This window comes from Doryrhamphus excisus, linkage group LG3 (assembly GCF_037039965.1).
Source record: "Doryrhamphus excisus strain RoL-2023G ecotype Guam linkage group LG3, RoL_Dexc_Guam_v1.1, whole genome shotgun sequence".
In the NCBI taxonomy this organism is placed as follows: domain Eukaryota; kingdom Metazoa; phylum Chordata; class Actinopteri; order Syngnathiformes; family Syngnathidae; genus Doryrhamphus; species Doryrhamphus excisus.
The window spans coordinates 9,546,614-9,572,213 of NC_136359.1; the positions used below are offsets into that span (position 1 = coordinate 9,546,614).

The 25,600-nt window shown below is 41.4% G+C and overlaps 1 protein-coding gene across 2 annotated transcripts in view; it reads right to left on the reverse strand.

Moving 5' to 3' along the window:
* efna5b (ephrin-A5b) overlaps positions 1-22,732 on the reverse strand; it is a 93,789-nt gene extending 71,057 nt beyond the window's left edge. For both annotated transcript variants that reach the window (XM_058069728.2, XM_058069727.2), the window contains exon 1: positions 21,997-22,732. In XM_058069728.2, the coding sequence (XP_057925711.1) occupies positions 21,997-22,121 (125 nt within the window). In that variant the 5' untranslated portion in view covers positions 22,122-22,732. The remainder of the gene's footprint in view (positions 1-21,996) is intronic.
* Between the last annotated feature and the right edge of the window lie 2,868 nt (positions 22,733-25,600).

Here is a 25,600-nt window from a genome sequence, read left to right on the forward strand (position 1 = left end):
AAAGGGATTCCGAAAATAAACTGAAACTTTCAACTACTGTAAGTGGCTTTTTGAACGACTATTTTCTTAGGTGCTGCTGGTTTAACATTTCATGCATCCGTCATCTCCAAACAACAAGAACAAAACAGTATGTGAAGCTTAATATTAAAAGGAATCTAGGGAACGAAATTGGGGTTATTGGAAGTGTTTTCCACAGCCAAAAGTTCAGCTCCTGTGCAGACTTTTGTCATGAAATATCTGCCTATCCAATCTGTTACAAAATGAGGAATTAATTTCCTCACTCCTAAGGTCAAATTAATATGCATGGTGAGCACAGAAAATGTTCACTCTTCACGTACAAGACTACGAGAAATGTACTGTACATAAACCGTATGACACCTAAGTCTTGTCATGGCGCCATGTTCTAAAAATCAAACATGTACATACTGTACTAGAGGATCCCCATTGGTATGACACGTGAAGCCAATTTCCTGAGCAATACACAAACTGCAGTGGAGCAATAATAAGCAGTGAAGAAGTAGATTCTATCCTGGTTGCTTTCCCTCCGCTCCAACTATAAAACTGTTGTTCAGAACGTCCGCTATCAGCTTTTTGAAATTCAGATGAAACAGGCAAGCACTTTACACTATTAAACCCTCCTTCAGCCTGCCGCTGCAACGTCTCCCGCCATCTGATCCCAAGATACGGGTCATTTGTCATCAGAGAGGGGAACGCTAGGAAACAAGTCCACCCAGCATGGGAGCTGCACGCTGGCCCTGACAGCACTGCCATGCTGTTCCACACATGCACTGTGACTGAGATGGAAAAGATGCGTTTGGTTTTAGGGCATGGAAGGATGCTTCAATGTGACGCATGGGGATAGAGGCTGGCCGATTACTTTTCTATCATGTACGAGACTCAGGATAGAGCATTGTTGTGATGTTGGAGCAGTGGTGCTTTTCAAGATGCCCAAAGACTCTTAACAGACGAACAGGAGGCCTAGTAATGTGCCAATGATGATATTACACAGTAAGGTTAAATATAATGATGATAATTACCCCTTTTAATTTAAATGCAGAAGCATTGAGCCCTAGTAGCACGATGCGTCAAAGGAGAGGTGCCCTCTTGTGGCCATACTATGTAAAATCAGTGAAAAATCTGTAAGATGTTGCATACAATTCTACATGGGGAGGATATAAGGGTTGTGGTTTCATGTTGGAAGACCACTAATTGATAAAACAGATTGCCCACTGACTTTTCCCAAGCTGCATCGAAAAAACGGTCGCCTATGAAAGCGAGCACTTAAAGTACAAAACCTCTGACCAAGCTTCTGAATTTAGAACATCGGCAATGAGAACATTCCGAGCCTCATTACAAGCCATCTCAAGGATGAAGAGGCAAACAGGGGGAAGAAAGGGCTGAGGGGGTAACTGTAAATGCATTTCCAATCTCTTAACTTTGTCACCCTGCTGCATTACGTCTTTGCCGTGATGAGTGGGAGCTTGCGTGTAAACTGATTAAAGTCGAGAAGGGCGGCGGGCGAGGTTAGAATAGATGGACGTTTAAAAGGAAAATGTGGAGAGGGTTAACGGGGAGTCACACAGGGACACACTGAGCTAACGAAAGACACAAAAAACTACGATGGGCATGGTAATGTGTGATGACAACTTTGCAGTACACTCAACTATTATGTCTAAATACAGTACCTGGCAACACAAATGAGTACCAAAATTATTGTGCCATGCCTACAGTCAAGCATGGTCGTGGAGAGGTCATGGTCTGGGGCTGCATGAGTGCATACGACACTGGGGAGCTACGGTTCCAGCATGTACTGTGACATTCTGAAGCACAGAATGACTGCGTCCTATATTTTAAAGATAGTAAGGTCAACTGACTGCTGTCTTGACGGCTTAATAAAACAGGCTTTCATCAGTCGTTGACTGACTGATACGTAGCTTTATGGATACAGTCCTGGAAGAGATAACGATGTGATACATTGCAGTGTGGGTATTTTTTCCCCATCCGATGCATATGTTTAGCGGAATCCAACAATAGATATGTGTGCTTGTATTTTATCCTGAATTATATGCAGGTACTGTATTGATTGTTGACAATGGCATAGGGGTATTAAATAAAAGAAAAAAGGAAGCGGAAAGGATGAGAAAATCTATTCTCTTTGCTTTGATGTTAGTTAAGAGTAGAGTGTTGGTTGTTACCATACAAGACAGGCTCATAGTATATCTTCTTTCTCTGCAGCCCCCCACCCGTAAATACACAGTCATCGTCTTTTGTTGCTGGATGCATTGTCAGCACATTCTGCCTCTTGGTCTGCAGAACCTTCACCTTGCTTTCTGTTGTCAATAACTGGGTGTTCGTGAAAAGGCATGCTTGGCTACACGAGCAGGTTCGTTACTGAGTGTCTGCAAATGCAGCCTGCACGTAACGCTGCGTGCCAGGAATCTTCTGGGAAGATCTTTTTGTGGAGTCCATCACGTGACATTGACTTCCAGACATTGACCACTTATCTACACAGCCTTTACACTCCTCCTCCTCCTTTTCCATGAGCCACCCACCAACCCAAAACCCATCAACAAGACAAGACCAGGCAAGCGTGAAAGAAAGGCTGGCTATAGACACCGAATGCGGCACGAAATGTAGAAAGGGAACCCCCTTGGACCCGCGGAGCGTCAAACACATAAACGTCTCAAGCCTTCAAGCCCAGGCTGCAGTGTGCTTACACCCCTGGCATGCCACGCACAACCAGAGGCAGCTGTTCTTAAGAGACGCCATGGCTGGGTTGGATGGAAAGAATCTATCTGGTGTGAGAAGGGGGTTATGCATGCATGCAAAGTAGGGGTGCAATGGTACGCCATTGGGTACGTAACTTGGATTTAAGGTCACACTTATTTATTTTCTTTAAGGTAAGGAAACAAAACTGCTTAGCTTTTGTGTGAAATCAGTTGTCATTATTTTTAACATGAAATGTTAAAAAATGCAAACTGTGAAGAGGTCATTGTACAATAAACACACCGGTCAAATAAAAACAAAATATATACTTGAAAAATCAATACATATAAAAATCAATAATAGTTTACAATGTTTCTTTTTGGGAAAGTGCATCAGTAATTCAACAATAGAATCCCTGTTCCCAACCTACTGTTTACATTTCGTACCAGGAAAGCAAAGTGTTCCCCAACACTTAAAGGGACCTATTTGGTCATTGTATGAAGTTGTGGACTCCTATAGAGCAGCTACACACAATAACACACACAGAAAGCATCTTCCAGATGTTGCACCTCTTTCCACGGACTTCCTGCTTCCGACACAAATGTTGTGGTTAATTTACAATCAAAAACTTCTTTCAGGGCAAAACCTCATTATCTGGCGCTTTGGTATCGTTTAACACAAGAATACAACATTGGAACAACATTTATAGGTCAGAAAAGTGGAAAAAACATAATTGAAACAATGTAAGAGGGTTATCATGCTCTGGCCTCTAATTGGCATGATCACGAGCCAAACACTGGGCTGCACGGTATTTGTTTACGGAATAGACACGGGACTATATTGCCAGGGAATTACACTTCCAGTCCCTCACTCAATGTATTTCCTGTGGGAATTTGGTAAGCCTCTGTACCGTACCAAAAAATCAGATGAGAAATACACATACCGCAATACCCTTCATGCATAATGTATGCAATCAAATCTACACTAATGATGCTTTATGGCCACGATTCAGCCATGCACTATTCCTCATCCGGAGGGTTGCTAAAATAACAAGAAAATTACATCTTTATGTCAGCGGGTGGATTTGGATAACCTTTACATTGGCGGTGCGGGTGATCTCCTGCTATTCTGAAACACGTCCCCCTGACCTTCCAATTAAAGCTCAGTACCAAGCAGAGGCTACACTCTAAATCTTCCCCGGGCTGCACTGGACACTGGTATAAAACAGCCTGCTATAAAATCATTATGAGACGGTAAAACACTGGAAAAAAATCACAATTACACAGGCCAAACACTACAAGTAAACAAAGCCAGAAGGAGAGGAATTATTTTGAGTCTGGATATGTGTGAGTATTTGCATAAAAGATACAATAACATGCAATGCACTTGTCAGGTCATTGGAAAATACAGCGTTTGAAGTTCTTGAAAGTAACAAAAACGCGCTTTGGAGATCTGATTGTTTGTGAAAAACGTAGGTGTTCAATTAACCTGGACTAACAGCATCTGTGTTTTCAAAGAGAACACTATCAGAATTGTGTGGTGACATTTAATTAACTGTGCCTACACGTAAAAAATGCAGATAAATAACACTTGATCAGCCAAAAAAAGAAGTCGTTTATCCTCAATCATCCATCAGCTGGTGGTAGTTAAACTAAATGGCATCTGCAGGCTTCAGCGGTGACATTTCTTGATTAGAGCGCGGCTTGCTAATTGCGCTAAATTAGCCTTAAATGTGAGGGTTCATTACAGTAACAGAGAATAACCACATTGCAGCTAGTCTATGTAAACGCATGGCTGATGTATAGCTACATTTAAATATGCAAACACAAGTCATTAGTAGTGCCATTACACGCAGTCGGCTCATCTCGCCGTCATACACTGTAATTAGTGACACGGTAATAAGATATTTTCTCGTATTAATTGAGGGGCCGGTGTTTTAATGACTGGAGGTTTTGGTCAGCACGCACAAGGTCACATGATCTCATCAGATTGGGACGAAAACTGGCTTCTTCAAATCCACATGCACGTGTGAAACCGTGGGAGAAGGATTTTCTCAATTAAGTTCACAGTGAGACAGAATCCATACCTGCTGGCGCTGATAGCGGGCCCAGGATTGGCACGCAGAGCCACACTGTAAATAAATTAGAACAGCAGCCCAACTGAGCGTAGTCGCACACTCCAAACGGGGGAATGACCAAAATTGTATTTCACAGGAGGCTGCCTGTTTTGTTTCCAAGCACTCGAACCGCAATGCTTACTTAAGTGCCACACGTAGGACTTTCAGTTCATTAAAATCATTTCTAAAACTTGATTACCCTCCCCTTAAAAACAGAAACTAAAATGCAAAGAGGTCTTCTCTCAATAAGCCAAACGTGGAATTTAGATCCAAAGCGTCTATTGAGGACTGGGAGAACATTTCGATGCATCGTTTTGCCCGCAGGAAGAGAACAAAAGCACAAATCAATGGTAAGCTTGTAAAACGCTGCAAATTTGAAAAGGGGAAAAAAGGGAGAGTTGAATTAGAAATAAATGCTCAAATGCCAGATTAATAGGTCCTCTATCACTTATTGATCCACATGTATTGCTTTTAAATGTGTGTAATTGGGAAGAGTTTGGTGCAATCTTCTGTCTACATCTTTATAGGACGGCTCTGCTAGGTGTATAGGCCTTAAGTGCAGTCGTAAATTGCTTTTTATGACTTTGCAAGACATATCGCTGGTAATGTTCCCATCCGTCGGGTTCACAACCATACTGGAGCAACCCAGATGACAAACAGAGATGAAGTGACATTATAATGATAATATATACAGAGTTTTCCAAGGTCTTCCAAGGTTAAAAATATGTTTTTCAAGTTGTAGCTGCGTAAATAGTTTTTAATGTATATTTGCAAACAAGAGGCATTTTCAAGGCCAAATTCTCTTGAATGATGATGTTGGCTTCTCCATCGCTTGCCATTACTTTCTCTCCTATCATCTCAGTGTTTACATGTGCGGATGAGGATGCGCTGAGACGCGAGCGCCTCATGTTTGAATTTTTTTCAATGCAAATGTTTTGAATGCATATTGTTTTGAGAAGATAAACTGTTTACTTGCGGCGGTCGCATCCAACCTGGAAGGTAGCGCTACCCCACACGAGAGGCAGAGGGCGCGGACACGAGGCACGCAGTGGCACGGCGGGCACACACGCATACGGCGGGGGGTTAAGTCGGCGGCTCCGTCCCCGGCCCACCACCCCCGGTCGTCCCCCCGGACAATGTCACCGTTGATGTAATACAACTTCCAAAGTCCAAAATTGTCTATGTCAAAAAAAATGGTAACTATCCCTTTAAATCATAAATACACATACAACTAATTGAATATATAGAACATAAGGTAATGGTGATAGGTGGATACAGTTCAGAATAAATGATATCAGACAGTACGGTTCTCAGCCTTCCTCTTCTTCTAGCTTGTAAACACCATCTGCTTGTAAATTTTTTGCTTAGCAGCATGTTTGGTGCTAAAAATGCATATGAAGCACTGAAAAGTCTGTCAGTCAGTTCTATTTGTTTGTGACGCACGATCGAGGGGCTTTGTTTTTCGAGGCTGGAAAAACGCACCCACTTGAACAAATAAATTATTTTTCCAGGCGATTAGTGACGCAAAAGCCGATTTAATCAGCAAAATCAGGAGACGCTCATAAAAGGGTCCGTAATATGATGGTGTTAGTGTTTGTCTGAGGGCATTATACTGCACACTCCCTGTATTATGCTCCACATGTACTTTCATGCTCTGTAAAAAACGGGCGGCATTCATCGGCTGTTCTACTTCCCGCCATCCGATCCCTGCATCAAAGCAGGCCACTTTGCCAAACATGATCCTCCAACCTCCTGTTGTGTTGTTGGTTTAGTTTCAAGGAAGCAGATTAAACGGTTCCCACCGCCGACTGTCTGATGTGGTGGACCCTATCTCGGGTTTCTCTTCTCGGCGTTGCCGGTGCGATGGCGTTATTAGAAGCTAAAAGGCTTTGTTATGAAACACAAAAGGCAGGGCTCGGCGGCAGTTAGTCAGGCTTTGTTGAAGGTCGGAGAGGTGTTAAATAGACTTCACCTGGGGTCGTGTTAACACCTTCACCTGAGACGTTCACTTGTGATAGTTTTAAAATTAACCAAAGCATTGGGAAACCCGACCATGGGTCACGGAAAATATTTGGGCTGGACAATGTTGATGTTTTTTTAGCGCCACAAGAATGTATCATGCAGTATCCATCGGCTTTATCTACCTCTGCATGCGTTTTAAAATGTCCGTCACGGTACTCAGCGTGAAACTCACGTGTGTTACACTTTGCGTACTGTTGTTTACCAATATGAACTCCATACTGGTATTTATCCTGGCAGAGCAGTTTGTTCCTTACCACTGTTGCAACATTGGTTACTGTATGTTGCTGGCTGTTCAGTTAGGTTTGCGGTTTGATCCTTGCTCCCTCCAACCAGTCACTGCCGTTGCGTTCCTGGGCAAGACATGTCACCCACCTTGCATGCAGTGCCGCCCACACTTTTATGAAAGTGAATGAATGTTGGTGGTCGAAGAGGCCGTAGATGCCAATTGGAAACCCCAGGGCAGCTGCGGCTACAGATGTAGATGACCATATAACAGCCTTACATATAACATTGCTCCATTATTATCATTAAACGCCTGATTGAGCACCTTGAACATTGCTATATGATGCCTAGCTGCCACTACCTTGGGGATAAAACTATACCCCACATGCGTAAAAAAGTAAATGAGTGAATAGTTCCTCATACCTACTCTTACGGACTGCTGTTCTCTGAATTTTAACACTTGATCAAACCTTTTCCAACATTCCATGCTACAAAATAAATAATAAAAGTATGTGTGATTTGTGTTGATACCGGCTCAATATTGGTACTGGTCGATAATCAAGGCTGCAGTATCGATATCAGAAGTGAAAAAGTTGTATCAGGACACCCCTATTGTATATAAAGAGAGTTCAAATTACGGGAATAACAGCCTCTCTCCAATTATTGCCTGCTTCCAATTAACTCCTTGTCCTATTTGTGGTTTAAGTTAATAAATGATCCAGTTATAATTACAGCAATGATAATATATTCTTTAAATGCAAACAATATCAATCTTAACAGAAAGTCACGGGTGAATGTAAGGTATTTTATGTGGTTTTGTCTTACATTTAAGAGGTCACCACAGTCAATTTATCATTGCTTCTCTTCTCTTTGCTCTGGCACAAAAGGGCAATGACTCTTCTTAGACCAAGGTTGCTCTTTATTGATGTCAACACCAGAAGATTTTCAGGGCGGGTCCACGACTCCATTGCACATCTACTGTGCAGACAACCCGTCCAACTTTTCCAATCACGATCTAATTCAGCTGGGCTTAAATGTTATTTTCACACACAGCTGTGTCCTATAGAGCCACTTTTGGGGGAAAAACGGACCACATTCTAGGCCGGCTCAGCGTCAGGCCTCGTTATTTTGGATCTCCCGTCTCCCTCCCACCTCTTTTCATCCCCATCTTATCCCCTTTTTATCCAGCTCCCCCGTCTTTGCTTGTCTGGCTGGGCTACATACGCTAAAGCCCCGTAAAGGCCGACACAAGCTGGGTGTAAAAAGTCCTATAGGGGCCCACCTCCATCTCTACCCCACCCGCTTTCCCTTCTTGTGCTGCCTGACTAAACTTTCGCTTTGCATTACTTCTGCTATTCTAACTTTTCCACTCCTGGGCACTATCAATTATGCACTAAAATAACAGAGGGGCCCGGCTCTAGGCAGGACATAAAGGCCGATTATGAGTGTGAATAATTCAACCACTTTCGTGCCCTGTTCATCTTACTAGTGATACAGGAAAGATGGCTTTGCTCAGCAAATGTAAGTTTAATGTATGAAATTTCTCTGGATGTCTAAGGCAGACAAAACGTCTTTAGTCAATATTACGCCAAACTGCAAGCATGATTTCTTCCATTGCATCAGACTTGCTGACGTACTCTTGTCAATATATTACCAAGAATTCCACTGTTGGGTTTCATGTTTTCATCCAACCTGACATGTAAAAACAATAACAGACAAGCTGCCATAACCTCTGTGCTCAAAACATGTCTACCTGGACCTCATTCCTCGCCAATGGCGTGCAAAGGTTTGCAAATGCATCTTCTCAGACACCACAAACAGCGATGAATATTTCATCAGCCCCGCTTCAAGACAAACATGCCCTCTATAATCCAATACAACAAATAGGATGCATCTACTCTCCCGTGGGCTAATAACATTATAACATCAGCTCTGCGCCTCATTAAGAACAATACGACTGAAACATCTGCAAATTGTCACAGAAAAGGTACAGTGGCTGTTTCCTATTTGGTGTTCCTGAGCAGAGGCCAGGATGGCAAGGTGCACGACTTTAAAAGAGGTGCGGGGGAGATGAATAAATAAAATTATGATAATGGCCGTGAGAGGGAAAACATTTTTCTCACAGGAAACAGGAGGAAAATAATTGATTAGTTACACACTGCTGGATCACAAAAAGGTAATACAAATATTTTAGGAGAGGGGGAATTACTGTAATAAATAGGTGTTATCTTTCCAATTAAAAATATGAATCTAATTTTGGAAGTAAAACTAGTATTAGAATTTCTAGTTCAAGTTTTATATTTTTGGAATTTATTCTGCCATTTCTTTTCTTTTCTCCCCGTGCATGCGTGGGTTTTCTCCGGGGACTCCGGTTTCCTCCCACATTCCAAAAACATGCTAGGTTAATTGGCGACTCCAAATTGTCCATAGGTATGAATGTGAGTGTGAATGGTTGTTTGTCTATATGTGCCCTCTGATTGGCTGGCGACCAGTCCAGGGTGTACCCCGCCTCTCGCCCAAAGACAGCTGGGATAAGCTCTAGCACCCCCGCGACCGTCGTGAGGAAAAAGCGGTAGAAAATGAATGAATGAATGAATGAATGAATGAATGAATGAATAAAACAGAATAATAAGATACAATAAAATAAATAATTTGATTTAAAATAACTAAAATAATATTTAGTGTGAACAATTTATCCAAAATTGTTCAATATCACGGAAGGAAAAAAAGAAAACACACAACTTTTGCTTCCATTTGCTATTCCATGCTTTAATCTCGACTGGAATGTCAGATGGCCTAAAGAACAGAACAGCGGGTGAAACGGAACCCTTGGGAGGCTGCAGTGGCTTTTTTTTTCCCAAATAAGTTTTGCTGCACACTTGCATTAAAAAAAATATATTTTCATGTTTCCGCTTCCGCTCCACGACAAATGTCTGGTAACAAAACAAACAATATGTAATCAAAACACAAAATGCTTTTTTCTATAAGAGACAATCTGTTCATATGGGCAGATTGTTAAAGATTATAGATTATTTAATTAGGCTAAGAACGTTATAGTCCTTATTTACTTTAATGCTGCCTATTTTATGCGTACAGAAATGTTGATATTCACACTTCTTTGTGTCTGGCTCCATTCCATTATGCACAAATGTTGAGTAGTTCTGCTTTCAAGAATGCAAGTGTGATATTCACAAAAAAAGGGCAGACAAAAAAATGGGTGCGTAACAGCAGGTGGTCACCCGTGTGTCTTAAGTCGCAAGCTGCAGCCACAACACAGAGGCTTGGCAAGTGGCCATGCTGGGTCACCTCAGCAGGACCACCAGAGCCGATGACAAGGACAGTCCAGTTAAAGAGTTGGTAATCCTCAAAGCAGGAGGAGCAAGGGCAATATGGCACTGGGAGCAAAAGAGTGGGAGGAAGCCAAATGGCCTATATTCCACAGGAGCAAGATGAGGGTATAGCAGAAAGACAAACTGTTAAATATGCACGGCTGCCTTTTAAGAGCACAACCAAAGCACATTTATAACCATATTTAATCTTCACCTGCCATGACAAAGGATGTTTAGCGTCTTCAAGCAATCCTTAGTGGTAGGTTTGCATTTTTAATCTCCAAATCTTCCTTGTTATAGTAATAGAACCTCAAAGTCTGAGGCAGGCAAAAATAAAGAAAAACCTTTGTTTTCCAGACTTTTAGTGGTTTGGTTGTGGGTTCAGTCCCTGCTGAGTGACAGTGTGAATGCCTGTCTGTCTCTATATGTGGGTCGTCGTTGACTGTCAACCAGTCCAGGGTGTAGTCCGCCTTTCTCACTAAGCCAGCTGGAAGAGGCCCTCTGCTTGATGACCCTTAACAGGATGAGCAGTAGAAAATGAACAGGTGGATTTATATTTTTAACGCCCCTATGCTAACTTCAGGTACTGTATGTTTAAAAGGAAAAATTAATTAGATTTTCGGTTCCTATAGAGTTAGAAAATGTACCAAATATTCATTCAATATTCATTTTTCACTTTCGGGCGAGAGACGGGGTGCACCCTGGACTGGTCGCCAGCCAATCACAGGGCACATATAGACAAACAACCATTCACACTCACATTCATTCCTATGGACAATTTGGAGTCGCCAATTAGCCTAGCATGTTTTTGCAATGTGGTAGGAAACCGGAGTCCCCGGAGAAAACCCACGCATGCACGGGGAGAACATGCAAACTCCACACAGAGATGGCCGATGGCGACCAGTCCAGGGTGTACGGCGCCTCTCGCCCGAAGACATCTAGGATAGGCTCCAGCACCCCTGTGACCCTCGTATAAGGATAAGCGATAGAAAAATAATGAATGAATTAAGGTCCAAAAATATTCAAAGACAAGTCTTATGTAGTATCCTGGTCGCTAGGCATAGTAATGTTTCATTGATGAGACATTGCCACATGAGGCCACAGGGGGTGGACTACACAACTGACCTGAAGATCATTTTGTCTTGATCCTGCTCCTCTTGTGACTAGAAAGTTCTCCCGTAGAAAGTTGGTCGGAAATCACAATGGCAAGCTTGTGTGTGTAAGAGTGTGAGTGTGTTGAAGACACACACATCCAAGGATGTAGCCATAGGCAGCAGCACTCACCACATCTGTTTATCTGGAGGGCTTAGGCCACTTTGGGGACTCCCCTTAAGTCTCACTTATCTCATTAGACCCTTAAAACTGATGAATATGAATACTAGCAGAGGCCAGCTCCAGGCATTCTTAAGAAAAGAAGGAAGGAGGTAAAGAGAACGATGGGGAGGGATTTTAGAGGAAGGGTTTTTTAGTGTGTCTCAGGACAATGAGCTGATGGCTTTTTAAGCCTCTCAGTGGCTCTAGGTTAATACCCCAGGTTGAAGTCATGGGATAGGGCACAGTTCAAAGGCTGCTGTACTCTCCAGCTCCATGCTCACTGATTCACACCACGAAAATCAGCAGTAGAAACAAACAAAAACAATGCGAGAGGCTCATGCAACTTCAACACATCACTTGAAATAATGAAGTATGTCTCACAAGCCACAGCTGTGTGTGTGTGTGTGTGTGTGTGTGCTTGTTGGTCTGTGTTCATGGAGCTGTCATATTTGGTTATGCGGAGGTGATGTTCAGAACAAGCCCGACCAGTCATAGCAGGACTCAGGACGGGAGGGTTGAAATGGGATTTATCACATGTTGTGCGGTTTGGTCATTTTCGTGCACGATCACCACAAGTGCACGCACGACATACAAACACAGCTTCACAAAACTTCATCAAGACGCTGTCGTATGAAAAGGAGGGTGTGCAGAGAGAATTGGGTCAAAAATTGCGCTACCATGGAAAAGAGTTGGTGTGTTCCTGCTGTTTTGTTAAAACAAACTGGGGGTCATGACAACACACATTGACCTGATCAAGGATTTAGTGGGATGTTGTACACAAATTAAGGTAGATAGTGCTGACTAATCTACATAGTACATTTCATTTGTCACTCGTAACACGCACCAGACTTGATCGCCAATAACAGCCTTTTATTGTTTAATAATCGTTTACCTCTGATGATGACGATAGCAATAGTCATCATTATGATAATAATAACACAGGGTACTGTTGTGGTCGTGCTACCTGACAACACACAATAATTATATATATATATATACACACATATATATATATATATATATATACACATACATATATATATACATACATACATATATATACACATACATATATATACATACATACATATATATACATACATACATACATATATACATACATATATACATATACATATATATATATATATATGTAATTATTATTTGTTTATTTATTTATTTTATATATTATTTTTTAACTAACAAATACAAAAAAAGACTGGAAGAGAAGTGGTTAGCTCGTAGGCCTCACCGCTAGGACACCTAAGTTCGATTCCACCCTCTGCCATCTCTGTGTGGAGTTTGCATGTTCTCCCCGTGCATGTGTGGGTTTTCTTCAGGTACTCCGGTTTCCTCCCACACTCCAAAAACATGCTAGGTTAATTGGCCACTCCAAATTGTTCATAGGTATGAATGTGAGTGTGAATGGTTGTTTGTCTATATGTGCCCTGTGATTGGCTGGCCACCAGTCCAGGGTGTACATGGCCTCTCGCCCGAAGACAGCTGGGATAGGCTCCAGCACCCCCGCAACCTTTGTGAGGATAAGCGATAGAAAATGAATGAATGAATGAAAAATACAAAAAGATTCCCAATGAGATAGCCATGGTTTAAATTACAACCATGCATAATTAGTCACATTATTCATCACGATGACAAAAAAACAGTCCACTCTGTCTTGCCAGATGATATATTTGAATATACAGCATTTGGGCACTGAGCCCATCTATTAAAGCGCTACATTACCCACGCTGTGAAATATGCGTTTTGGAGGCAAGGGCACACAATGCAATGTGTCACAGTGGCTACAGCCCAAGATGCAACTATCACCCCCCCCCCCCCCCCCCCTTCCAAATAAACATAAGGCTGTGAAGAGAAAACAAAGCTAGCGGTCTGAACCTGAGGAGGCTTAATCCTGTCTCTGCAGAAAATAACCCCAGGGTCACTAACCACAAAGGCGACACCTCCACTGGGTGAGGAACCGGAGTCTCCACCCCCGAGGGACCACCACAACCAACCTCAAGGGAGCCGACCATCCGCATGCATCTTTAAATCTCACCAAAGACAGACAAGGATGGAAGCTGAGGGAGGATGGACACGGCTGATTGCAAATGAGGGGAGATACCCCCCCCCCATCCAATCCCACCCTCCTCTCCATTCAAGCTGTCCTCCTCACCCCCAGCTACTACAAGCATCTCCCCCTCATGTCTGGCACTGACTTTACTCCCGTTTTCTTGTTAGTTTTTTTTTTTTACTCCCAGTCCAAAAAGTGCACTCCAAGCTCTCAGTTTCCCTTCACCATTCACCCCGCTCTCCCTCGCTCCCCTGCCTTCGCTCCCCCTTTCAGCCTCTATTTAAAGTGCATGCATTACTTTCAGCCCATGTAAAGTGGACAGGGGGAGAGGAACAATGACCACCTTTCAGCAGAACAGCCCAGCATTGGTGACGATGGTGAGTGTGTGTGTGTGTGTGTGTGTGTGTGTGTGGTGGGATGGGGAAGGGGGGCAACGTTGGCTGCTTGTAGTTTTTTTTGTGCTCAAGCAAGCGAATGCAGCAAACTTATTATTGGCTAGCTTTTGTCTTTCTATGAAAATAAGTAGTAGAAAATGTACATATTTTAGCTTAATTAAAAAAAACACAATAATCAACCTGAATTTATTAGCATTTTGTTATTAGGAAAGATAACAAAATAACAACATTTTGATTGTCTGGGTTGCCGTGTTGTTCTTGAATTCAGTTTTAATTTGCAGGTTTTATCCAGCAGGGATGGATATTTGACTAATTGTATTTTTATTATTAATAAATCATAATTTTAATGAACCATGAGAATGTCCTGAACCCCTGTTTCTGTGCCTGTTGAAACAGAAACAACAGCACCTCTTCTGGTTGCAGCAAGTATTCCAATTAAGTTTGCCTCAACACACAATTCATCATAAATCAAATTCAGGCAATATTTGATCAATTGCAACAGTCAGCGAATGTCAATTTCATGCAAATTCCTGTTTCACTCTGAAGTGTGTCAATGTGTTTTCATAGTTAATGCCAGTGCAGACAAACTGAAAGTGTGTTATCTTAAGGTAAGTGAAATAATCCCAAATGCGAAGCGCTATAGAAGCTGTTGCAATTCCAAAAAGGACCCCATAAACGTGCCGTCCGACTGTTTCCCAGCCTGTAAAGACGAATAAGCACACGAATCATTTACAACCCGGCTCAAACCCATCAATTAGCTCTTTATTCACAAGCTGGGGATGTGTTCCCTTCTGGGATCCATTCTCCACACTGCAGCCCAGATAGAAAAACATCCAGTCACTACACCCCCGCAGTTAAATAAGGGAAATGGTGGAGAAGGTCCGAGCGCAGCCAACCACGACCAGAATTATCTGAAGAAAATAAGTCTGGTTTAGAAAAAATGTCAATCTCACTTGCTTCACTCACATTTTCCAGCTGAACGGTGACAGAAAGTAAAAAATAAAATAAAATTGGACTCCATTAGTCGTTTCAGCTTCTACACATGGGTGTGGTTCCTGTAAATCCAATAAAACTAGGGCAGTAAATGAATTTAACATGGTCAAATCAGCCATAGCAGAAATAGCTGGTTAAAATCAAGCAAAGTCATTTAAAAATGCAAAAAACTGACAAGAGAGGGTGGGTGAGATTAGAGGTCCCAAAGAGGCTTCCTCAGCAGCACCGCTCTCTGGTCAGGGGTGATAGCTCAACCAAGCGTTACTGCAGGAACAGCTGCTTGTGGGCCTCCATCTTACTGAGCCCCCGCAACAACACGCTAGCGCCATTTGCAGCCATTGGACAAGGACTCTACTGTACAATAAGTGACAGTTTTTTTTATGTTGAGAACAATAAAAAAGAACAAAACAAAAAACAACCTAGATAGATAATACAGTCTATGTGTGGGAAATCTACACTTATGACACTTTTGAAGGGCCATCACCCAAAGCAGCAACATAGGAAAATACTCTGCCCAACATTGACATTCACCCATCAAGACGCAAATGTACGCTAAGTAAAATATTAATCTTTGCCCTGGACAAGAAAGCCATGAAGGTGCAGCATAAGTGGCTTAATACCACGCAATGTTTCCAAGTTCTTTACAAAGGCTTCAATGCAAGATAGATTGCTCCGCTGATAGCAGCGTTTCAGCACTCCATCTGACCTTGGAGCGATTACTGTGAAAACAAAAACCGGGGCATTAAGATCTGGGACCCAGTCAACGCGGGAGGGATGAAGGGGCGTACATACAAGTGAAACGAGACTGCCTGCCATTAAATGTCATCCATATTTTTCCATTTAATATGGCATCCCACCCCAGTGAAAAGGGCTCTTAAAAATGGAAAAATCCAGCCAGATTGTGTGAGGGAAGTGTAGACACTCACCAGACACAATATTAGGTACACCTGCACAATCTAATGAATTGTACACCTTCATATATTAATCCATGTATTAAGATTACTTCATGATGTGATACAATTAGCGATATATGGCTCGTGGTAACGATAGTATCTCGATACGCTGACAGGATGAAACAAAAATATTTGTTTCATTTTTGTTTCGTTTTTAGCATTTGAATCGAAAAATCAACATGCACCATGCATTAAAAAGATATGCCTAGACATTTCTAATAAAATGTGAATAAAAACTAAGTAAAACGTTATGATAGGGATCTCCAACTTCTTTCTTATGGAGCTACTTTTAATTTTACGATGCTGGTGCAACTTTCCGTTTAACTTCACTGCTCGCATGCTCCGCAGCGCCGTGATTTGAGTTTTCCGCTCCGCAGCCTCTGCCCAAATTGTGCCACTCTCAAGCATTACTTTCACTTTGACGCAAACATTTTTTAGTTTTAACATAAACAACACAAAAATAACAAAGAAATAAATATAACACCGTGAACCATTTACAATTTTCACATTTCACTCTCTCACTTCCTACTTCCTGTAATATGTGATTTATCCATTAACATGATCCCCCTTGAGCTGTTAGCAAATGCACTTCTGCCACCTTGTGGCCATTTGTATGGTTTAAAAGTGCTCTGAAGTGAAATGCATTATTGGAGAGGTGCATCATCACCTCTTTTTGCCTCTTGCGCTAAGAAAACGTAAAAGACGTATGAAATACGTTGTTGGGATCGGCGGTCAGGATTATAAAAATGTATGAATTAGGGTTGGGTAATATGGACCTTATCATATATTACAATATTTTTAGGATGCATCACAATATAAAACTTACAAAAATAATAAATTCAGTAGCGTGCTACAAAAAACTGTCTAACTTTTCCAATGAGATGTCAGCATTTGCCTTTTTATCATTTATACCGTTATAAGTCATTTTCTCATCATTGGAAGAATCTATACCACTATACCGGTACATATAAAATATCGCCCAACCCAAGTATAAATCTGTGTTTGGTATTGAATGAGTTAAAATTTATGTACTATTTGCAAAGAAATTAAGCTAAATGTAAAAATGAATCCTGCACCAAAATATAGTTTGTTTGTTAATAAAATCTGACAAATGTTCAGTTGGATGAAATTTAACAATACAGTATAAAGTTATTGTGGATGGAGTTTGCAAAGAGCGTACAACTGCACTGCATCATATTACAATCCGTACCATATTCGGCTAAATGAGAGGAACAAAATGTGAGAAAACTATCGAGATTATGCAATTTACTCCAATTAAGGGTGACCCATGGGCCATTAACAGAATGCAAGAGTATTTAACCCGACCCAGTCATGCAATTCTAAGAACAGACAGAACCTCAGAGGAACTGTTATACTGTTATATTTCATAGTAAATTTCCTTTACATGAGCAGGATTAAACATCCCAGACTAGCGTCGGACCAGCATTTCTTCAGCGTGCAGTGAAGCAGCTCCACGAGGGTCACGGCCAAAAGTCTCCGTGGCTGCCGCACACCCTAAAAGCAGCTGCTCTGCTGAGTACATTGACTGCCGCCTGCCTGTCTCGTTTTCTTGTTTAATAGGGAAAAACACAACCTAATATAAAGTGAATATACATATGCAGTAAAGGTCTGTGGAAAAAAACAACACCTTGATTAAAAATATAAATATATATTTCAAATTTAAATAATGTCTCCCGACAAACACAGCCTTTGTTTTGCCGTGTCGCCTCCACTTTTGGACCTCGCTACTCAACACCGCCGCTGGTGGCTGCTGGTCCCGCAAGCCAAAGAAAAGACTGACTGGGCAGGGGTCATTAGTGAGAACTAATCAGTCCTCAGATGGCGAGTGCAGTGAAGAGAGTTGAAATTTGAAGGGGGAAAAGGCACAGGACGGAGAGATTAGCCTAGTCAAAACCTTACTTATTTAAGCCATGAAAGCCAAAGGCAACGTCGTTTAAACATTTTAAGTATTCTAACCATAATCTCTTCATGCTTTCGACTATCTATGGCCCACTCAGACAACACATTCAAAGGGAGAAAACTGTAAAACTACACTTGGAAACTACAGTAGTATGGTTGTGGACATCCACAATATATACAATTCTCTATTTTTTTTAGATAATATATAATGTACATGTACAATACGCAATCGGAATTTTTACGCAACCTCACATTAACTAACCTTTCAATTTTGGCTGGAGATTGAATTTACCAGTCACTGTGTAAATTCATGGACGTGTTTTATTTCCCTGGATTTTTGATAATGCACATTACCACCATCTAGTGCGTAATTAGCATCTATGCACTTGGTTGTTCTGAATGATACATGCTAAAAATGACTTATTTAATGGTTTATTGTCGATAAATTCAGAATTCAAAAGAAATGTTTTTACGTCATTAATTTAGGTTTTGCAGTTTGTAATGTACCGCAACCTTGTTTGTTGAGCGTTTTAGTTTGTTTGTTTTTCTTTGTTATTTTACACCAAATTCTTATTTTGCATTGATTTTTCGGGTGTGGATTTTTGGAAGGACTTTTTCTGTTTTTCCAGAATCAGCAGCTGGTGGTGGACACACTTATTTTGCTAATTTTTAATTTGTATTATGGGGAGGGGTCTGAATTTTTTTCGACTCCTTGTCAGAAAATGCAATAACACCGGCAATCATTTTATAACATGTTTTTACAGAAATGGTAAAAAGCTTTGTGACAAAATACTATGCAAGGAGCATTGACTGCACGTATAATAAAATATTTACCGTTTATTGTGGAGATGTACATAGCGCAGTACATTTTGTCAAGGCACAAACAATTAATAATCAATTACTATAACCATTGCGAATTGAAAGCATCGCAGTCGCACTGCATTTGACAATGACTGCATCACAAAAAAATGACATAACTTTTTCAAAATTTAAGATTCTTAATCTAATTTCTACTGCCGCACAGTAGGATTTTAGACACAACAAATTTCAATGCGACTCGTGTGACCACAAAAAAAAACACGAGAAACAAACGTTGGAGATTCATGCATTTCTTCATTTCTTTCATTTCCACCACAGTACTGCGCTTAAGCGGCAAGTCCCAGAACAACTTTTCAACAACTGGCAATTGTGCAGTAAAATACAAGAACATAACTCAGCTATCAACTTGAGTAATCCACACTCACTGCTGTAAATAAAAACCGTCAAGGAGAACAGCAAACTTTTTGCTTCTTCGCCCTGTGCTCTCTCTGAGTCGTCCTGACCTCTGAGAATTCACCGTCAAGTGCAGAGAGACTCCTGAAATATCTAATTGTATTCATTCATATTCCAGTACTGGACAAGGAGACACAGAGCAGGAGAAAGGGGGCGACAAGGGAGGAAGGCTTAGGAGGGACACGTCGGGAGAAGAAAGGGCAGTAGTCTGTCCTCTCATTAGAATAAATACTCACAAGCAAAGGCAGCCGGCTGCATCGCAGAGGGCAGACGCTCCCTGAGAGAAATGTCCCTTTATTTCGAAGACATTTCAAGCTGAGACATGCATTAAAACTTTTACTCTCTGGACCGAAGACGGAAGACATGTGGATCAAGAAATGGGTCAGTAAAAACGGTTCTCGTGGCGGGATTCAGAGACAAAGACAAATTGAAGCCAACTAGGAAATCCCCTCAGACACCATTACTGAACATCCAAAGGCATTTAAACTTGGGTTAATGCTTTGAGTCCAGTTTTGGTATTCTAATGGTAAAGAACTAAAAACTATAAAAATGTACAGAAACACTGCAAAATTGACAAATAAGTAATAAATAAAAGATGTATAAGTTGTTAAAGTCTACAATGATACAGTACATCTAATGAATCTTTGTATTTCCACATCATAAAAAGTACGAGTGGTCGCATTGGGAGTATGAATGTATAAAAATTGCACAGATTTCTCTCTGGTGATGAAGTTGGAGCGTTTATGTGACACTTGAGGAACGGGATACGTCCAACTTGGGCACAATAAATCAAAAGGCAAAGAGATTTTCAGACAAACCAAACACATTTGGAGTGATTAATTCCCCCAACCTAGTCATTTTCCAGCCGGGAAAGACTATGAGGTTTTGTCGGGTGGAAAAATGGATGGCTTTCTTCGCAAGAATGTCAACTTTTTTTTCCTTTTTTTTTTAAGTCACCTGCCGCTTCATTTAAGACAACCTGCGTGGTTTGATTGGACTTGTTTCAGATGTGCTTAACAAGTTATATTGAGGTGCATCACATGTTTGCACGAAGAGCAGGATGTCTCATCAATTCCTGATAGTTTATTCACCTCCTGCATTTCACGTGTTAAATAATAAATAAAGAGAAATAATTCAAGCCTCTCAGTAGTGAGGGTCTCTGTGTTTGTCAATCAGACAAGTTTGGTCAGGAAGCTGTTACAAATACCTTCAGGGGACGAGAGTCAAACAAACTGCATTGTATATGGACCGACTGGTATTAGCCACACAGCAACCTCCAAAAAAACCTGTTTCCTGTCCTGAGGCTACTTCACTGTAAGTCTAAAGAAGATGCACAACACAAACCGGGCTTGGGTCTCGTATCCCCACCATTCTCCCAAGATTAGCGCCTTTTGCTTCAATTTCTCCTTATGAGCCCAAAGTGGGAAAACCTGTCAGCACATCTGGAAAAAATCAAGTGAACCCAGCGTCCAGTCCAGGCAAAACTTTTTCTATATGTGAAGAAAGGAGGCGAAAACAAAATACAGTCCAGCGAAAGGATGTCTGTCAACAGGGGGAATCGAGGTCAAAAATTATGTTGGCGGGGAAGGCTAAAATAAATAAGTAGTGTCAGACTTAAGGATATCAATCAACACATCAACACTAACTGCTAGGAGAAATCTGTGAACTTCAAGTGGAATATGTGGTAAATTGTATAACATTTGTCCATTGATAACTTGAGTGAAAAAGCTTTTTAATGGAAGAGTATAGACTTGAGACAAAGCTGCTTAGTCGGACCAAAGAAACGAGGGGAAACGCCTGACTAATATGTTTGCAACACGGCAAGATGTAATAGAAAGTTGCCAATGGTTCGCGCATAGCAAACTTCTTGACAAAAAATGACAAATATGAACACTTAGTCTTGTTCTACAACTCCAAACAAAGAAACGGTGAGACTTTAGAGCTAACTATGAGCAGCGACAGCAATACGTGCATGCATGAATATGTCACCAGAAGGTAAAATCCTACACATTTTGAATGTAGGTTTGTATTACAATGCTTATAGGGTAAAGCTAGTGGATTTGTCGTTTTGTTTAAGGAACTTTTATGCTGTTTAATTGCTGGAAAAAAAAAATTAAGTTAGATTTCTACAAAAAAAACACATTTTCAGAGGGTTTTGTTTAAAAAAAATATTAAATGTAAATGTATTATTAAATGTTTGGCAACAGATTTTAAGTCAGGTTTTATGATTTTTAAAAGTTGTGACTTTTAAAAGTAAAAGCAAAGTTTGAACAACACAAACAAGAATTAGCAGGACTTTTTATAATTGTTTTGTCATTTGGACATTTATAATTTGTGGATATATGAACATAGTTCAAGGTTGCTTCTGTCACAAATTAAAAATGAAGTTAAGGATTATTGTAGGTATGTATTCATAACTAACAGTTAGTACTACCAGTAGTTAATAATTCCCAGTTAATAAACCCTGCTGCCCTGCCCTGGTACCGTACTACTCCTCATGCACAAATGCCAAAATACACGCCAGCCTGAGTTGGAATTTTCATATCCTCCACTAAACAACATCTACCTGCATAAAGTGTTGCCACATTGCGGTGACAAACACACCCGGTCCCACCCTGGAGCCCCACCGGTGCACAGCGCTGGAGCGAGGCCGGCTCGGGAGGCTCGGAGACGGCGTACTTACTTGGCGTTGGTCCGGTTCCAGAAGACGGCGTAGCGGTCTGCCACCACTTTGGAACTGGGCTCCTGGCTAAAAACACACATCCACAGCACCAGGCAGACGACGAGAATCATTTCCACTTGCAGCATCACTACAGCAAAAGTTGACGACGTATTCCCCCTTCTTCTTTTTCTTGGTAGTGCGGACTCGCTTGGCTGCAGCAGGTGAAGCGTCTCATTCAAATCAAAGCGCTGCTCGGTTCTGACCGGTCCAAATGTGACGTGTGTCCCCTTCCGAGCTGGGATATATGATGTCCCCCTCCCCTTCTTGTGTGGATCTGCAGGGGTGCGTCAACAAGGTGAATGACGAGAGCACCCTTGGGTGCTAAAGGGGGGGACAAGTCAGTCACACACGCACAAAAAAAAGACCACAGGAGAGGGATGGTCCAGTGACGCCGCGTCAGAAATCCACAGAACTTTTTAAAGCCATAGTCACTTGGAGGAGAGAAGGTAATCAATCCACAATGGGAAGCAAGAAGAAGAGTGGTGTCCTCTCGTCTCGGAGGAGACACTTGTTTATGTCCACATCCCGCCGTGTCCTCCTCATGTGCGATGAGCCATTTCAAAAAGCAAATAAATGCGTCACATAGGCTTCTTCTTCTTCTTCGTGTTAAATATGTAAGAGTGTGCGTGTGTGTGTATCTATGAATGTGTGTTGAGGAGCCTCCGGAGAGAGCGATGACGGGCAAGTAGCGCCAGACGCCGACTGAGAGAATGACTTTTCTCTAGCAAGCTACCATTGGCTAGGTTTCATTACATTGGGAGGAGCCCCAACGCAACGAAAACACGCCTACTTCCTTGCTTCTCTCACACTAGCCCCGCCCTCTTCCTCTCGTCCCCTCCCAACCGCTCAAAGCCTAATTCAATTACAGAGAGGTACAATACAGTTTCCCATAATTGTGGGAATGCTTGAGAACAGCCGCATGTTGTTGTGCACCAAATGTTTTTATTATTATTGACTCGATCTACTTCTTCTTTTTTCACTTGATTGAACATCAAAATGTTCATCTCATGCAGTACATGGTGGCTATCTATTTTTAACATGACAACAATGTCTGGTTTTCCCAAAGCTTCCTGAATATTCTCTGAATATATTCTGCCTTGAAATTGAATAAAAATTCCTGCTTTTTTTTGCATTCGTCAACCGATTAAGGATAACAATTTCCAAAAATTCCCATCATTACAGACTGTCTGTAACACTAATTGCCTCTGAACTCGACACCTCTTACTATATGTTGTAACTGCCAACCATTTGTCACATTCTGAAAATTCCCACTTCTTCTAGTCATTCCACATTTCCTGTATTTTTCACCAATATGTAAGTATATGAGTAAATATATAAGAATAGTGTCGTGCAGTTAACCACTATTGCAACCACAGTTACAGTAATAACCATAGTGTCAGTGTTGAGCCTTTTTACCTTTGTAAAGGCAGCTATTGTGTTGGATCTTATTAGCTGTGTTTTTGTGCTAGCCAGTGAGTATATTCTACTATTTTTTAACAGTGTCATATTCCTTCTATACATGTCACATAATTGACTTCATGCAAAAACTGGTGCAATTATCACAGACATAACTAATAGGCCACATGCAATTCATCTACACTGTAAATATTTCATGTTCTTTATGACTGCACAGTAAAATTAAACTAAATCAACATATCGTAAATAATGTCATTGCGTGGTTGGAACGTAAATGTGAATGTGGGTGTTTGTGTGTGAGCTGGGGTAGGAGGTTTTTCAGGGCAGTGCTCCAGCGACCAAACGCCCCGCAGTGGCAACCAGCTGGGATCGCTGACTCAGCCAGGACCCAATCCAAGTTTGAGTCTGCATCTGTCATCGACCTAAATCAAGACCAGCGCTCACAAGTGGAATTTATTAAACTTTGAGGAAACAAGGAGCAGGCCTAAGTCGAGGAGGGTTACAAACAACATGAATTCTTATGGATACATGGATATACTATATAACTTTTTCTGCTAACTTTACCACTTCACAGAGGACAGCTATGTTAATGGCTATATTGTAAACAGTGATGTGTGGGGAGGTTCACGGATAGTTCATGGCACTGACTCCTTTGGAGTTCTTATTTATGTTAATACAGGTTGCTCTTTTAGATGATAACTAAAAAGAATTGAATACTTCACTTTGGTTTAAAAATATGTTTTCATGTTTCATGTTATGTCTTATGTTTGCAGCAATCATGTTTTGACCTGACAAAATTTTATGAAGAATTATTACAGCTTCTGTTTTGACTGCTTGGACTGTGGCAGATGTTGAACTGATAAAAACGCCTCACGTCTCATTATCAGAAATAACGAGCGACGCTGGGAGCATCAAGTGGAGGTAGGATTGTAAGTCAATATTGACTTATAGTAAGTCAATAAATCAATAAAACTAATCAATCCGCTGTAGCCTATCCATTCATACTCACATTCATACCTATGGACAATTTGGAGTCGCCAATTAACCCAGCATGTTTTTGGAATGTGGGAGGAAACCGGAGTACCCGGGCAAAACCCACGCATGCACGGGGAGAACAGGCAAACTGTGTGGAGATGTGATGTTCAGTGTGAGATGTGTGGAGAATCGCCGCAGTATAGAATCGTGAAAATGGTGTGTGATGTGAGGCATCTATTACATTAAACAAGTGCAGAGTTAGAGTGTATATGTAAGAAGTGGATAAAGTACACATTCGAGCTTCTTGGAGCTACACAACTACACAAAACACAACTCATTAGCATTAAAGCTACAGACACACAAAACGGCATGTTCCCAATCAGGTTTACTGAAAGCACTTTTATACTGCTAAAATCCAGTATCGAGGTTAGATCTTCGATTATAAGCAGGAGTAATTAGATTTAGTATCATAGTTTGATGACAAGAAGAGGAAGAAAGACCTTTGTGTGTATATGCCTGACAGGTGCCGACCGCCTGCAAAGAGAGCAGGAGTTGGACAGGGAGAATGGATAGGGGTCAAAGGTCAGCTAATATTTTACGATAATCCTCTTGACCTCTTCTTCTTAGGCCTGTGTAAACTCAGGGGACATTCCCTTGATGCTTTCAATAATAACACACACATTGTCACAAACACACTTTATCCTCAAGCATTTTGGTAACACACACACATATATAGAGGACACTATCAACTATCGGGGAGGAGGGGTGGAGAGGTCATCCTGGAGGTCATTGAACATGGCTGTTTTCACACCCACTTTACAGCTATGACTACATTCCACTCCTGCTGTGTCCAGTCTCACACACACACACACACACACACACACGTTGATAACAAGCATATTTGACTGACTAGAGGGCAGCACATACACCCCATGCTGCTTTCATTTTCTCTGGCATAGAAGCAGCTTTTCTCCCCCTCCTGCTCCCATCCCCTCCTTAACCTGCTGTCACTGCCATAATGGGCTGCACTGATTACTTCTCATCCAAAAAAAGGATGGAACAGTACTAGGGAAAAATAACTATCTTTGAATATTGGTGATACATCAAAGCACTTTTTTTCAAGACCAAACATAATAGACACGTCCCTGCTGGTCTGGTGCACCAGCATACCAGC